The sequence below is a fragment of the Paroedura picta genome, chromosome 8 (assembly GCF_049243985.1).
Source record: "Paroedura picta isolate Pp20150507F chromosome 8, Ppicta_v3.0, whole genome shotgun sequence".
Lineage (NCBI taxonomy): Eukaryota > Metazoa > Chordata > Lepidosauria > Squamata > Gekkonidae > Paroedura > Paroedura picta.
Window position 1 is genome coordinate 52,997,872 of NC_135376.1, and position 16,518 is coordinate 53,014,389.

Consider the following 16,518-nt stretch of genomic DNA (forward strand, 5'->3'; position numbering starts at 1 on the left):
ACTGCCCTTTGCATAATTTTATAAATGTCTGTCATGTTTCCCCTTAGCTAAGTTTTATTCTAACTGAAAGTTCCAGACTCTCCTACCATTCATCATAAGAAAGGTGCTCCAAACCTCTGATCATCTTGGCTTCCTTCCTTTGTACTTTTTCCACCCCTGCAATATTATTTTTGAAATACAGTAATCAGAACTGTGCACTGAGAGGAACTAGGAAGACCTCTTGATCACATGGTTGGTAGCTTCTGCTATAAGATACATAGGATTAGTCTAAGAACTTTAGTTAGAAGATTTTAAAGCTTTGTTAACTGTAACTTTAAGTAATAAAAAGGGGGAGAGGGCCACATGAAGGGTTACACTGATTGTTTAAAATATTTTAAGTCTACATTTCTTAAATTACCCAAGGTGGATTATTAAGCAAACATTAAAAAAATTAGGTAAGCAAAAAGGTAGTAAAATCAATAGTTAATGCCCATCCTGTATCCCAAAAACATCTGTCAAAGGTACAGCCTTGCAAGCAGCAGTGAAGCCTTCTGAACTGCTTCAGGCAGCCATTCCAGTGTTGGACACACAATGGGAAAGGCTCAGGAATGGGTTGAAGCTGAGATACATTTGAAATTGGAATGGTAAGAATGAGCTGTGGCAAAGACCTCAGTGGGTGTACAGGTTTGTACAGGAAGAATGGTCTGTTGGATGTATAGATTACAAGCTTTAAAAAATCCAGGAATTTGAGCCTTGAGAAGACAATAAAGTCTGTACTGAGGGCATGATATGGATTTTTTATGTGTTGCATGGATGTCTAAAATAGAACTATCTAGTTCTGTTCTATTTGACTTGTATTGCATCATCGGTAGAAGTTGCTTGTATTATTCTAATAAAAGGTGATTTATACAGTTGAGATTTTAGTCAAGATAATTACTACTCTATAGGCCTTAATTGTATTTTTATTTTCCAGAAGACAATCAGTGGTATCGTGCATCCATTTTGTCTTATGTATCAGAGAAAACTGTTCTGGTGGGTTATATAGATTTTGGAAACTTTGAGGTCCTTCTTTTAAATAGACTTCGTCCAATAATTCCCAAATTAATGGAGTTACCAATGCAAGCTATGAAGTGTACACTAGCAGGTATGAGAATGAATAACCACAAAAAATAAATTGTGGTCCTGCATTTATCATCTGGATTTGTGGTTCCTTTTTAATTGTATGAAATTTGAGTAGCATCACTCAAGGGGAAACCTCTCTTTTTGAATTAGATCATAAGAATAGATTCTACCTCTTAAATCTGTGTGATTTTATTCCACTCTTCAGACAAATTTGGCTTCCTAATTAATTCTCATAAATCAAAACCTCTTATTAATGATAATTAAAATTAAGAAAAAAGGTTATTGGGGAGTAGATTTTTAGCTGAATTTGATCTAAGCATAATGAAGGGATACTAGCTTGTTGAGCCCCTTCCTTCTGATGTTCTCATTAATGGTTGCTAGAGGTTGGAGTCAATATGTCACTGCAAAACTGCCCTGCCATGAGCAAAGGTAGAGTCAGAATAATCTCTTGAAAATTATGGTTTCGATGTCAAGTTTATGCATGTGTCTAGTGGGAGGTAAAAAGTGTGTGGTTATATTTTTCTGATTTGGGAACTTGTTAGTTGCTTCTCTAAAATCATTATGTAAAGTGACATATAAAACCCTTTAGTAACATAATTGAAATAAAGGCAACAATAAAAATTAGCTGCTTTGGGTTCCTGCTGGGGCGAAGGGGGGCATAAATAAATTACTCTCAGAACTAAAAAAAAAAAAGTTTTTTTTAAGAGAGAGGCAAACAATCTGTACAAATCATGTTTTAATCTGAGAGTAAAATCGGGCAATGAAAGTAGCTGAGCAAATTTCTCTGAAGTCAAAGCCCTACATCAAGTTTTAGCAGATGAAACAACTTCGAAAGTATCTGTGAACTTCAAGGAACGGAAGGCACTGTATGGAGGAGATTCCAGAGGTACATAGGGATCAGTTGCCAAGGGTGTCAGATGTATCTTCATTTGGGACCCAGAAACCAATGGAAAGCTTAGCTAAGGTAGAGACTAGTTACCAACTTTGAACTATATCACATTAGCTGTGAATTTCAGATTTAGGATTTCAAAGTGGCATGCTTCATTTTGTGCACATAAAGATCTATATATGATCTAAATGTTGGGAAAACATCATCTCAATTTGTATGAGGGTAATGCTCAGAGTGTATCATCTGTCTGTGAGAAATCATAGATTTTAATGGGGAGGGGAATGTGATTTTCCTGTGTTTTTAGGTATAAAGCCAGCATCTGGAAACTGGTCCACAGAGGCAAGTTCTTTCATGAAATCACTGGTACAAAATGTAGTAGTCACGATAACAGTAATGGATAAAAATGAGAACACGTTTGTAGTAGAACTTGCAGATACATCAGTGACTCCAACAATAAATGTGCGTGAAAGCCTTTTAGTATCTGGATGTGCAGTAGAAGGAGATGCCACCACATTGACAGAGCTGGAAAGGAGTACTGAAATATTTCAAGAAGTGAATGGTAAGTGAAAAATTGCTGCAGAAGCTTTCTTGAGTAGCTGGCTGCATAAATCCTTGGGTAGCGTTTTAAAAGGAGGTAAATAGAGGCTTTGGCACTTGAATATTTGTCAATTGGGTTTGTGTGTGTGTGTACATGTTACACATGTGTGGTACATATTGCACATTCTAATTAAAATATAATTACACATTTTGAAATTTTTAGTTTTCAAATAATTTAATAGGCCTGAGATTCAGATATGGGCTGATTCATGTAGCATTAGCATAACAGCATTGAATTTTATGTGTGTGTTTTCTTTGTCTTTGCCTATAGATCAGAAACCAGACAAAGTTGAATGGGCCTGGGTCACATTAACACCTAAGCAGGTGCTAGATGTCATGGTGTGTATGGTATACAGCCCCAGAGAGTTCTATTGCCAGATATTAAACAACAATGGTACATTTTATTTCTCAGTTTGGGAGGGTTATGTTGTCATTGTTCCTTCCTGTATGCTGGTGTCATATTTAAAAGATCTTTGGCAGTACTTTAGCCACGCATGTAACTGAACCCTGTCATTTTTTACTTTTAGCCAGTTGGCTCTGTTATGAGTGAGCCAAGTACCTAACAAGTATCCAATGTTTACATTTCAGTCACACATCCATTTAGGCATATAATGGATTTGGACTTGACTGGTCATTAGGTGTATACTTTTCTGAAAGTGGATAGCTGTGTTGGTCAGAAGTAGCACAATAAAATCAGAGTCCAATAGCACCGTTGAGACCAACAAAGATTTATTCAAGGCGTGAGCTTTCGAGTCTAAGGAAGAGTGCATGCACTCGAAAACTCACACCTTGAATAAATCTTTGTTGGTCTTATTGGACTCTGATTTAGTTTCTTGTAGGCTTTTTCTGCTTTTCACCTGTACGATTTCTGGTCATTGTTATATTTTGAACTGGCCCTTCTGGAGTTATTTTAATCATTCTGTGACATTGCTGTTTTAGCTGAATGAAAAATAAATTGGAGTAATTGGATTTTACATTACAATTTTAATATGCCCTATATTACTGCAAATGATGGGTGAATAAGGAGGTGGTGCCCTCACTGGCAGTCTTCAAGCAAAGGTTGGATACACACTTTTCTTGGATGCTTTAGGATGGACTAGATGGCTTGTATGGCTCCTTCCAACTCTATGATTCTAATTTTATGTTCTAATCTTGTTTACAGACCTGAAGGTTCTAAAAGAACTTAATACATCCTTAGCAGAATATTGCCAGAAAACAACTAGGATTTCTAAAATAAAACAGGGAGAGCCATGTTGTGCTTATTTTTCTGGTAAGTGAGCCTGCTCCCTGTTCAGCTTGGAACTTCCTGCAATTTGAGGGTGTAGGCACTGAGCCTTGAATCAACTCTGTAAAATGTCTCACCATTTTTCCTGGATTGTGTATGCAAAAAGGGCATGCTAGGAGGGAAGTTTGAGGAGGAGGGAACAAGAGAACACTCCAGAGACAAATTGGAAAAGGGCATCCATGTAATTGGAAAAGGACATCCATCAGGTACACATTCTATCTTTAGTCTTAAACAGCCAAAATAGCCATAAAGATTTAAAAAAAACCCGGAGTAGGAGCTGCCATCAGGTGTTCAGAGTGTCACATATATATTTATGTGCCTATTAAACACAAGTTGTGTTTCTGTTAAGACAGAAATTTGATGCACTGAACTCTAGTCTCTCAAAGAGGTTTATTCCCTCAAGGCTATGGTTGCCGATTTGGTGAAACTTGTAAGAGACACAGAAGTTTCTGGCAAGATCTTCAAGGACCTGCAAGAATTGGTCCTGCTCTTGTATTGATGGTTCTCTGCTATTTTGGAGATTAAAGGGTTTGAGCTAGGAGGCATCAGGTTAAAGGGGGTAATGTTGCATTATGAGGGCTCATTAGGAAAGGGAATGAAAATACTGTGGTAAATACTATGATATTCTTGTATAGATATATGATGTGACTTCATTTGGGACACCGTGCACAGTTTTGATTTGTCTGTCTCAATAAAAGACATTGCAGAACAGGAAAAAGTGCTGAAGCACCTTTCTTGTGATGCAGTACAAGTTCCTAGGCTATTCCATTTAGAAGAAAGACTAAGAGAGGACGCAATAGACATTTATAAAACTATGCATAGGCTGGAGACAATGAGTAACATTAGAACTTGGGAGTACCCATGAAGTTGTTGAGTAATAGTATACAACTGAAAGCATCTAAATCAGTGGTTCTCAACCTTGGGGTTGGGATCAACCCATTCCTGGGGGTCACAGGGGCGTTGGCTGCCGTGGCGGCACATCAACACCATAGCGCTTGCCTCCTGCCCTCCTCCGTGCTGTGTAGGTAGTGAAGGGAACACTGGCTGGGAATAAGTGTGACAGTGGCAGAGGCACAATGGCGCTGGCCTGTGCTGCTGTTGGGCATGGAGGGGGAGGAAGGCTGGGAGGGGGGGGAGAAGGGGCCAGTCTGGGGGATGGCAGGCAGGGTGCAGGCACCAGGCAGGGGTGAGGAGGGGGCAGCGCTGCTCCTCTGGATGCTTGGCTGGCCTCTCACACCCAGGGGATCCCTCCCTTTGTGCCAAGAGCTCTGTCGCCTCGCTCCGGCCCCCGACTGCTGGTGGCTGAAAGGCAAGCGTTTGTGGCAAACATCGGATGTCCAAAAGGGAGCTGTGCGGCTGCTCCAGAACCCCGGAGTGGATGCCACAGACCCCAAGGGAATGGGCCAGGGACCCCATGGTGAATTGGGGAGGGCACGTCTGGGTGTTCTGCAATCTAAAATGTTTGGATTTTTTGTGGCAGCCGGACGGGGATGGGGGGGGGGGGCGAACGCTGAATGATGCAGCCTTTGAGCCCGATCCCCTTCACCTGTTACCCATGCTACACTATGCTTCAAGACAAAATTTCATTTATTTGTAGTTAGAAATAAATATTTCACAATATATAATTATATACTGTTTTTGTTATTAATCACTGCCCCTTAATTATGTTCAGTTTGTAACAATGAAAATATATCCTGCATATCAGATATTTACATTATGATTCATAACAGTAGCAAAATTACAGTTATGAAGTACCAATGAAAATAATTTTATGGTTGGGTGTCCCTACAACATGAAGAGTTGTATTAAGGCATCTCGCTTCATGACCACTGATCTAAATTCAGACATTTCCATTAAAATAGTTCCACAATAACAACTTCTACACTATTAAGAATAACAATGTATAAAGTACTGTTCAATTGTTTTCTATAGGATGTTAGTGTTACTTGTATTACAAATTAATTTTAATTTCTTTTTGAAAATGCCTTCACTGTGAAATGGACTAGCATATGTTGCTTTAATTGCTTTTTTTAGTTTTCCTGAAGCACAATGCAACAACAGTGTATACTTCTGTGTACACCTAACACAAAAGATGCAGCAAAAAAATCTTATTCTTATTTGTACAGGGAATAAATTTTGTTTGTGTGTGTTTTTAGGTGATGGTAGTTGGTATCGTGCTTTGGTAGAAGAGTCCACTTCAGATGAAGCCTTTAAAGTTCAGTTTGTGGATTATGGAAACAATGAACTGGTTACTCTGGATAAACTCAGACAGATTTCATCTGTGTTTTTGAAACTTCCATTTCAAGCAATCAGATGTTGGTTGTCAGGTGAAATATTTCTTTTTCCAGTAATGACAGGATCCAGTGACCAATGAGATCAGAAGTCACAGTGTAAATAACAATATCTTGTCTTCAGATTGAATGTGTATATTATGTTGAAAGATAATGAACTATGAGCTTAAACTTTACAAGGTTACTGTTAAATTAAACCATATTTCCAGCCCAGAACTCTAAAATACTGTTGTGCTTTTTCATTCTGCATTATCTTTCAAGAGAACATGTACTGGGAAATGGTCAAGTCTCTGCAGAATACTAGATTAGTATAGAATGAATACACATCAGTGCCTGAGGCAAGAGATTGAAAGCCAAACTAGGTATTAAATCTCTATTCACAAGTTTGCTACAGGGGCTTGCAGTTAGACTGCCCCGACCCTGCCATGTATAGTTTTAGCTGCTGGAAGTAGTGTAGGGAGAAAGACTGGAGCTCCTCCTCCCCTATGCTGGTGTCCCGATCAGAATTAGGTCAATCTGTACCTGACGACACAAGTTGCCTGAAGCAAAATCCTAAAAAAATAATGTCTGTTGTGTTTCTTCCAGTAATTGGAAGTCAGCTCAGTATCTCACACTGGTTAGTAGTAACCTGCCCTGGGGCTCTTCATTACTAAATGAAATAATTAAACTAGCCAATACCATATAAGGATTACTAGTGCTGAAGCCCACTGCAGTCTTAAACTGCAGGCATGTTGTTGGCAGGGCTTGTGGGCACTGTGGGAGCGGCGGGCAGTAGCCGTCCTACCTGTGAGGTGGCTGTGGGGGGCCCACTGTGTCCTCGGTGGTGGCCCCTCTGAGGGGCCCTCCACAGGTACCATCCCTAGAGTGTGTTTTGGGGGTGCCGGTGACCCTCCACGGGCAGTGCCACCACCTCAGGGGCACGGTGGCTGCATCAGTCACCACCGCTGTGTAGTCTTGGGTGCCCGTTGTGGCCTGGTCGTCCTTTCCAGTGGCACGGGGGCAGATGGACCATCCACCGCCGCCATGTGGGCAGAGCAGCAGACCATGGCAGACACGCTGGCTCCAGCAGCCAGGTGCATCTGCGAGGCGAGTGCTTGGCAACAGAGGGTGACAGCTGTAGGGGCTGGCCTAATCAAATCTGGCTGCACCCTGATTGGGCTGGGTTTGAGCTCGGACACTCGCCAGGGGCTGGACATGCTCCACCCTCTGCCAGTTTCTGAAATATTAAGAGCACCCATTAATAAAGATATAACAGTAGTAAGGTTGCAGTTTGTATTCCTCTGAAATCTGGTTAATAGTAATTTAAATGTGTAATGTTCCTTCATGACAGATATATGAGGAAACTGACATTTTTTCATATGCATGTCTAGAATCAAACAATCACTTTGTTGCAAAGTCCACTGGATATCTTTATCAGTTCAGTAAACATTTATTGGTTTATTTTTAGAAAAAAATGGGACATAGCAATACATGCTCTTTCCAGAAGGAGCTGTATGCATCTTTTAAGATACTCTTGGATGGATGGGCAATGAAACACTGGACCTATGGGACCAGCGGCACCCTTTGGAGAAGCCTCTCTGCAGTCCATCCAAACTCAGATGGACCGCAGAAGGCCCTGCAAAGGTAGTCTCCTGAGCCCTATGGAGCCCATGGCAACCTTTAGTGGCTTTAACGCTCCCCTCCTCAATTTCCGAGCTGCTGCAGAAGGCCCTGGAAGGGCCGCCCGCAGATTCTATGTGTGTCCGCAGTGGCCTTCGAAGGCTTCTCTGCCCCCCACCCCAGTCCAGAGAAGCAACAAAAAGTCACACATCATTCCTACATGGCCTGTGGCAGTCTGTAGAGGTGTCTCCATGGGCCACCTCAGTTCAGGACAGTGCGGAAGGCCCTTATAAGGCCAGCCACCAGCTCTATGGTGCCTGGGGTGGCCTTTAGAGGCCTCTCTGCCACCTGCCCTAGTTTTGGGGGCTGCAAAAGGCCCTGGAAGGGCTGCTTGCTGGGGGCCCTCTCTGCAGCCCTCCTGAATTTGGGCTCCCCCTGAAAGGTCACCCAAAGACCCCATAGGGCTTAAGATGGCATTGGGGTGCTCCTCCATGTGCCCTTACAAGTAGGAGGGGGAAGGGGGGAGAGTCTTCTTTCCTTTTTCCCTCCCTCCTTCCCCTTCTCTCTTTCTGTCTCTCTCGCTTCTCTTTTTCTCTTTCTCCTTCCTTCCCTCCTCTTTTTTCTCTCTTCCTTCCTTCATCAACTTTCCTTTTTTCTGTCTGTCTGTCTTCCTTCCTTTCATTCTTTGTTTCTTCCTCCCTCCCTCTTTATTGCTTTTGTTTTTACTCTTTAACCACTTTACCATGCTGGTTATCAAGACTGAGCTGGGGGAGGAGGGCCAGCACCCAGGAAGGGTACAGTGCAGGCCTGCATCCTAGCATCCATTGCATTTCTGTGTGCAACAGGCTTTACCCTTAGCATATTTATGTATTTTATATTTGCAAAATGACTAAAGTTTTCTTAAATGTTATTTTTCCTCAGGCGTAAGGCCCGTACACAAGGATTGGACAATGGAAGCAGTAGTGGCACTTCAAATGTATACAGCTGGGAAGAAGCTTCAAGCCAGAGTAATTTCTTTAACCACAGATGGTGCTGAAGTAGAGCTTATTGACAATTCTGCTGATAGTCCCCTGATAATCAGTGAAATTTTAATTAACAGACGTTTGGCTTTTAAAATGGAAGGATCATCAAATGAGAATATTCCGCTGTGTGAATTTCCAGCTATTGATTTCCAAGGTGACAAATATTTTGAGTGACATGGAAACCAACATAAGGCTTGTCTGTTATTTGGGCTTGTTATATCACAGTTATGTGTAGTGGTTTGGTGTAGTGGTTAGGAGTGCGGACTTCTAATCTGGCATGCCAGGTTCGATTCCCCGCTCCCCCACATGCAGCCAGCTGGGTGACCTTGGGCTCGCCACAGCACTGATAAAACTGTTCTGACCGAGCAGTGATATCAGGGCTCTCTCAGCCTCGCCCACCCCACAGGGTGTCTGTTGTGGGGAGAGGAATGGGAAGGCGACTGTAAACCGCTTTGAGCCTCCTTCGGGTAGGGAAAAGCGGCATATAAGAACCAACTCTTCTTCTTCTTCTTATATGGTAATGGCGTTCAGGAAAGTCCTTGTGATTCAGAGGTAAATGTCAGTAGTTGCTACTTCATGAGTATGCCTTGATAAGTGATGGAAATAAGGCAAGTATTTCTTGATAAGCTGAAGGCATGAGACAAATGAACACTTTTTTGTAAGAATGAAAGAAAGCAAAATTACACAATCTCTTAACGGTTGCCACACTTATGACTGTATTGTTTTGCGTGGAGTTCTACTGAATTTTAGCCAAAGCATGTACAAATGGGCAAGTTAAAAAATAATATTCATTTCTGCAACACTCTAAACAACGAACATTATATATCCCTGTATAGAATGTGACAGCTAAAAAAAAGTGACCTCAGCTTCTTAAAAGTAATATTGCACTGAATAACACAGTAAATGGTTAACATGATTGGCTCCATAAGTAGCCTGTATGTGTTTTAGAATTAGAAGGGGCTGTATAACTTTCTAACTTGTGCAACGTGGAAAATCCTAAATTAAAGCATTCCTGACTACCTGCTGCAAAGCCTTTTAAGATCTGTGGCAAGGGAAGAACACTCACAATTGTCGGTTCCATCAGAATTTCACATCCTTTATCATAAGCCCGTCCAATCTAGTTTTGACTAGGGACCCTTCTGCATGACGGAAAAGCTGATGAAAACTCACTAAATACAGCCCGGCAAGCTTCTTTTTGTGGGGGGGAGAGGGAAGCGCGGCCACCGGCACAAATGCAAATGTGCGGCAAGTCCGCGTGGCAACTTCGTTCCCACAGCCTTGTGGCAGACTCCTCTTCATTGCCCTCTTCTGAATATTTTTTTCCATTTGTCTGCATCTTACAGTGCTATACACAGTAGTACACTTGAGGTCTGACTAGTACAGAGTAGAGTGGAACTGCTATTTCTTGTTACTTAGATACCGTTCTCTGATTAATGCAGCTTAATATAGGATTCGCTTTTTCTACAGCTGCTTCACATTCCTGACTCATTCTGTTTATATGTTAATGGCAAGCCAGGTATTCCCCCATTCATTGTCTATGCATTTGATTGTTTTTGCTTAAATCTAAAATCTTTGTTGAATTTTATTTTTTAGGTTGGAAACTTTGTCCAAAGTGATCAAGGTCATTTTTTATTTTGTTTCTGTCCTATAACACGGGGGTCATCAACCCCCGGTCTGTGGCCCGGTAGCGGGCCGCGAAGGCCACGGTACCGGGCAGCCGCGCCTGCCTCCTCCCCCACAGTGAGAAGGAAGGGAACAGGTAGGCGCGGCCGCCGGCACACCAGCAACGCAAACGTGCATGTGCGCACTTGCCGCGCATGCGCCCCTGGTTGTGAAAACATGCATGCGCGGCAACTGTGTGCATGTACGTTAGCGCACCTGGTGGTGAAAACGCGCATGCGCAGCAACTGCGCATGCGCAGCAACTGCACATGCGCGTTTGCGCTTAGCTGCCACGCATGTGTGCGGCACCCGGACCGTCGACTCTCCCCTCACCCCCGGAGGCGGTCCCTGACCTCAGAAAGGTAGGGTACCGCAGCTATATTTGGTACCTTCCCAGTTTAATCACTCTCCCCCAAAATTCACACTAACTTCACTGCTCCATCAGCCACATCTTCCCTATTATTATTATTTACAATAATAATTATTATTTACAACTGCTTGGGAATGGAGAGTGGAGGAGGAAGGGACTTCAGCCTTCTCTGTGCACTGTTTCTCTTAGCCAAAATAGCTGTGTGGATGCCAGAAACAGAGGCTTCACATGATGCAGACATCGTGCCTAGTTTGGCTCTAAGCATCCATGAGTAGACATTAAAAAAAAAGAATGTTATGCCCCCAAATCTTGCGTTTTATTTTATAGTGAGGCTTTTACAATATCTACAAGTTAGCTTGTAGCACCTCCCTATCTTTATGTCATTTGGGGGATTATTTTTGCTGTAACATATACAACTCTACGTCATGCATTTTAAAGTATTATTTTAATTCTGGTTCATCACATAGAAGGTATTATCATCATAAATTCCGAAACAAACTAAATATTCTGAAGATTCAGAATATTGTTATGCACTTAAGATCCTGTTGGGTGCTGCTGTAATGCCCATGTGGAGAACATGTGTCAGCAGCAGTGAGGAGCTGATTCAGGAAAGAGAAGGTCATGAATTTTTCACATAACCCCATCTATCTCTTCACCATCCAGATTATTTGTTCTGTTCCCATTTCCTGTAGTGGACCCTCACGCTGTCAGGCAGGCAGGAAGGGTGAGGGGGTAGAACCCTGTGTGAGTTCTATGCCTGTGCTCATGTTGGAACAGCCCCACCTTGTTTGCCTTCACTGATTGCATAAGTAACCTCTATTTTCGAGTAGAAACTTGTTACTTACGTAAGAGTGATTTATGTTTTTTTAATAAGTTTATTTTTAAAAGAAAAAAACTTAAAAAAGAGAAAAACTAATAAAGAAATTAAAAGAGACAAAGAAAAAAAACCCCAAAAAGATAAGAAATATACAGAAATGTAAGGAAAAGGCTTCCACTTTTCTCTATGACAAATGCAAGTAAAGTCACAAACTTATTGCTTACTTTGTAATGACATAAGAAAAATGCTCTTTGTTCTACAATCTATTTTATCCCTTAATCATTAATACCATAAATCATCACTTCATTTGTTTTCCTTTTCATGCAAAAAGTCTATAAGGGGTTTCCAGTTAGCAATAAATGTAGATATTGTCTTTTTCTGATCAAAGAATTAAGTTTAGCCATCTCTGCAAGTTCCATCATGTTCACCAAACAATCCTCTGTTGTTTGTAATGTAGATGTTTTCCATTTTTGAGCATATAATAATATTGCTACTCTTGTCATATGTAAAAACAAAGTTCCATTACTTTTTTCTAGTTCTCTGTTTTCTGACACAATATAGGTTTGTGTTTATTTCAGACTCTCAAGATGGCACATCTAATATAATGATTTTTAAAATCCACATTAACCTTAAATTTATCATGAGAAATCTCAAACTGTGTCCTTCTGACTCTAATATCCTTCAGTTTCACAACACTATCCATTCTTTCATCAAAGCTAAACAACAGATATTCTCCTTTATTCCATCATAATATATCTTTTCTCAGTTTCATGTCTTAACATAATTATCTTGAAACAACATAAAATTCATGTTTGTCAAAGTGATGCACAAATATTTTACCTTACTTTCTACCTCAAAACCCGCTTTGTTAATCAATTCTGTTTGCTCTTGTATTTTCATATTCTTGTTAAAAATGTTATCTTCTGTTTATTAATTTGCACCAACAGTGATTTACGTTTTAGAACTGTTCTTACTTGTGTGATATTTCAGAAACGTCTGTATATGCACATTGGACAACAGAAGAATATCCTGTTAATGAAACTATATCTGTCCGTGTGTTACAAGTGATAAATCCTGGTTTGATCTATGTAGTACCAACAAAAGCTAAAGGTAGGATCCCAAGTATGTTATGTTGACAAAAACATTATTTTCATAATGTGGTTACTTCTGGTTTGAAGATCCAGTTCTGCTTTTGTGATGAATTTGAGCAAATATCTGCCCCAAAAGTCCTCCTGGGCCATTCAGATTCTTTGTGCTGCCCTGCTGGGCTGCACTTGCATAGCTGGATAGTTGTGCCAGAGCAGAGAATTTGCCAAAGTCCAGTTCAGAAGGTTGGGAGCCAAAGTTCACAGCAAGCAGGGCGGGGAGTGAAGTCAAGCCGAGCTGGGGTCAAGAACCAGAGAAACAGTCAAAGACAAACTGTAGTCAAAAGCCAGGGACAAAGGCAGAAGCCAAGACATAGGCCTAGAGCTGGGAGCATAGTCAGGAACCAAAGCCAGGGGTCTGGAACTGGGAGTGTTGTCCAGAGTCAGGCTGAAGTCAGGAACCAGGAGTCAGACAGGCAGAGCTTTGCTGAAGCGAACCAGAACAAGGAGTTGTCTGGGAAGACAGGCAGGGAATGTATATGTTACACCCATAAAGGATTTTGCCTCAAGGCCCTTCTGAAATACAGCCAAACCAGGTGGGGCAGCTACAGCTGGTCCTAGTCCTCATCAGAAGAAGCAGGTACAGCTGAGCCCCATCTACCCTGACAGTGAGCTGCTAGATGTGCTGATCTCCTGACAGCTGTCAGAGTAGATTGCCTCCTCCAATGCAGCCACATGGGACTCGCTGGGTATTCGCCTGAGACTGGCAGTGCCATTTCTCCAGTGAGTCTTCAGGGCTGGAGTAAGCGGGCACATCAGGTTGGATGCCAGTCTGGCTGGGACCAGGTTGTATATCCTCTGGGGCATAGAGCTGGTCTTCACTGGCCAGATTTTCAGGTGGTGCCTGGGGAGTGCTGGGCCCGGGCAGTGGATCAGGATCAGCTGCAGCCTCTGGAGTGCCCTCTGGAGGCTCAGCCAGCTGTGCAACAGGGAGTATGACAGTCTTTTGATATATGCCCTTCTGAATTGATTGACTGAGATGTCGGTTGAGAGCTTCATGCTCTGATTCATATCCTGTCCGGTAACCCAGAAGGTGACGCTGGAAGACTACAACTTGGTCTTGTGACATTTATATACCTTTCCTGTTGAGTTCCACCTTGTCACCCAGGCTGCTTAATTTTTATGTGAAACTGCCAGAGGGGTTATCTAAAGAATTGATCTTCTATCAGTATACAGAGAACCACCCAACTATTATTTTTCATTTTCAGAAGAGTGGGGTGAGGTAAGAGACCATGAGGGTGGTAGTGGATCTAGATAAGGCTGAGATGGTATTGGTCAATAATGGGACTAGGAGTGTGCAAAAAACAACAACAAACAGTATTTTTAGTTTTGTTTTTGCTTTCTAGCTTTAAAACTGGCTTTAGATTTTAATTTTTCATGCTGTTACTTTTATTTTTCATTATTGCTAATAGTTTAAACTTTAAGACTATAATGTGTTGCTCCATTACTTATTATGTGTTTTAAAAACAAAACAGGATTATGTTGCTTCTGAATGACGTATTTGTGTATTTTGTCACCGATGGTCTTAATGGAGGTGCACAGTGGAATGTATAAAAATTCAATCTTTGCTCCTATTTCAGGGGATCCACAGAAACTGCATGGACTGATGCTTCAACTTGCAGATCACTGTGCCTCTCAAACCAAGCATGTCTTCAAGCCAAAAGTTGGTGAAGCCTGTTGTGCTAGATTCTCAGGTCAGAGAAAAAATTTTAAGATTTTATTATCTTATATTATATTATAAAATATTATAAAATATTATAAAATATTAAGAAAATGATGATGTAGAACTTGTGGCATGTCAGTGAAAGCACGGGCCTTTGAGGAGACATGGCTCAGTCAACGCCCCAACGAGGAGAAAGCTGACGTGAAACAATCACATAAACTTTATTATATGTCCATCCAAAAAAGTCAAGGAAGAGTCAAAGGAATGGCATTTTGTCTCTTTAAGAGAACATTATCCTCCTGAGGTGATTAGACAGGGTAGGCTGTGAGCCGAATGCCCAAGCACAAATAGAATCATGTGTGTTTTGGATTTTTCTGTTTATGCATACAACATCAGAAATATTGTGCTTAAGCAGTAGCATTTGGTTTCACATATTTTAGGTTGCGAGCAAAAACCAACTGTTTGCAATGTATAGGGGTAGAAACATAAGGGAGTTAATTGCCCCCCCCCCGCACTGTCAGTTCAGCAATTTATGAGTTGACTCCTGTAGGATGTTTCGAATTCGACAATTGTGCATTGCAAGCATATATATGAAGGAATTTTTACCCACCCGATGACCAAGCGGCAATATCCAATAAAATTATTCATAAATTGTAACAGCACCCACCCTCTGAAAGTGCGAATTCTTGAACACTTGTCAAAAATTTGTCATGATGTTCTGGATGTTCCCCTCACTAATTGATTTAAAGGGGGAAAAAGCATACCGCGAAGGAATTACATTTCATGGGATATGAACGTTTATTTGAAATATCTTGCAAAAAGTCAGATATAATGAAAAGGTTACTTCAACAAGAAGCTGAATTTGGTGAAATCTTTTGTGACTTAAAATAAATTGATCATCTGTAATCGCTCCTGCAGAGCGATATAAATAAAACAGTAAGGGCAAGTTGGGAGGAGAAAGGGGCAGGCCGAGTCCGTGATAAAAACCTGGAGGGGCCAATCAGGAGCCATGAAGTGGCTCCTGATTGGCCCCCTCCGAGTGTCACTCAGGGTCCAAGTGGCTAATTGGGAGCTGCATGCGATTTCCAGAAGTACAGGCAGGATTTTGAGAACTTCCAGAAGTACAGGCAGGATTTCGAAGAGGCAGAGGAACTAGAGACGGGATCATGGAGAAAGCTAGAGAGTTCCAGAAGAACATCTACTTCTGCTTCATTGACTATGCTAAAGCCTTTGATTGTGTGGAACACAACAAATTGCGGCAAGTTCTTAAAGAGATGAGAATACCAGAGCATCTTATCTGACTCTTGAGAAACCTATATGCAGGTCAAGAAGCAACCGTGAGAACCGGACATGGAATCACTGATTGGTTCAAAATTGAGAAAGGAGTTCGGCAAGGCTGTATACTGTCGCCTTGCCTATTTAACTTGTATGCGGAGCACATCATGAGAAAGCCGGGGTTAGATGTGTCACAAATTGGGATTAAGATTGCAGGAAGAAATATCAACAACTTCAGATATGCAGATAATACCACTCTAATGGCAGAAAGTGAAGAGGAACTAAAGAGCCTCTTGATGCGGGTGAAGGAGGAGAGTGCAAAAGTTGGCTTGAAACTCAACATCAAGAAAACTAAGATCCTGGCATCCAGCCCTCTCCATTCCTGGTAAATAGATGAAGAAATGCAGATTTTATTTTCCTGGGCTCCAAAATCACTGCAGATGTGGACTGCAGCAAAGAAATTAAAAGACGCTTGCTCTTGGGGAGGAAAGCTATGGCAAATCTAGACAGCATCCTAAAAAGCAGAGACATCACCCTGCCAACGAACGTCTTCCAGTTTGCAATGTCTGGCTGTGAATAAGGACCATAAGGAAGGCCGAGTGTCAAAGAATTGAGGCTTTTGAACTCTGGTAATGGAGAAGACTCTTACGAGTCCCTTATACCAGTGGTCCCCAACCTGCGGTATGCGGCCCGATGCCGGGCCGCGAAGGCCATGGCGCCGGGCCGCGGTTCCCTCTCCCCGCCCCCCCCCCGAAGTGAAAAACTTCCCATGCGGCCCGGGAAGCTTCTTACAATGGGGGGGG

The 16,518-nt window shown here is 41.8% G+C and overlaps 1 protein-coding gene across 6 annotated transcripts in view; it reads left to right on the forward strand.

Moving 5' to 3' along the window:
- The window catches only part of TDRD1 (tudor domain containing 1), a 54,124-nt gene that overhangs the window by 31,341 nt on the left and 6,265 nt on the right, over nucleotides 1–16,518 (forward strand). For all 6 annotated transcript variants that reach the window (XM_077349820.1, XM_077349825.1, XM_077349822.1 and 3 more), the window contains 8 exons: nucleotides 953–1,123; nucleotides 2,295–2,549; nucleotides 2,859–2,981; nucleotides 3,750–3,857; nucleotides 6,029–6,199; nucleotides 8,684–8,938; nucleotides 12,623–12,742; nucleotides 14,358–14,471. In XM_077349820.1, the coding sequence (XP_077205935.1) occupies nucleotides 953–1,123; nucleotides 2,295–2,549; nucleotides 2,859–2,981; nucleotides 3,750–3,857; nucleotides 6,029–6,199; nucleotides 8,684–8,938; nucleotides 12,623–12,742; nucleotides 14,358–14,471 (1,317 nt within the window). The remainder of the gene's footprint in view (nucleotides 1–952; nucleotides 1,124–2,294; nucleotides 2,550–2,858; nucleotides 2,982–3,749; nucleotides 3,858–6,028; nucleotides 6,200–8,683; nucleotides 8,939–12,622; nucleotides 12,743–14,357; nucleotides 14,472–16,518) is intronic.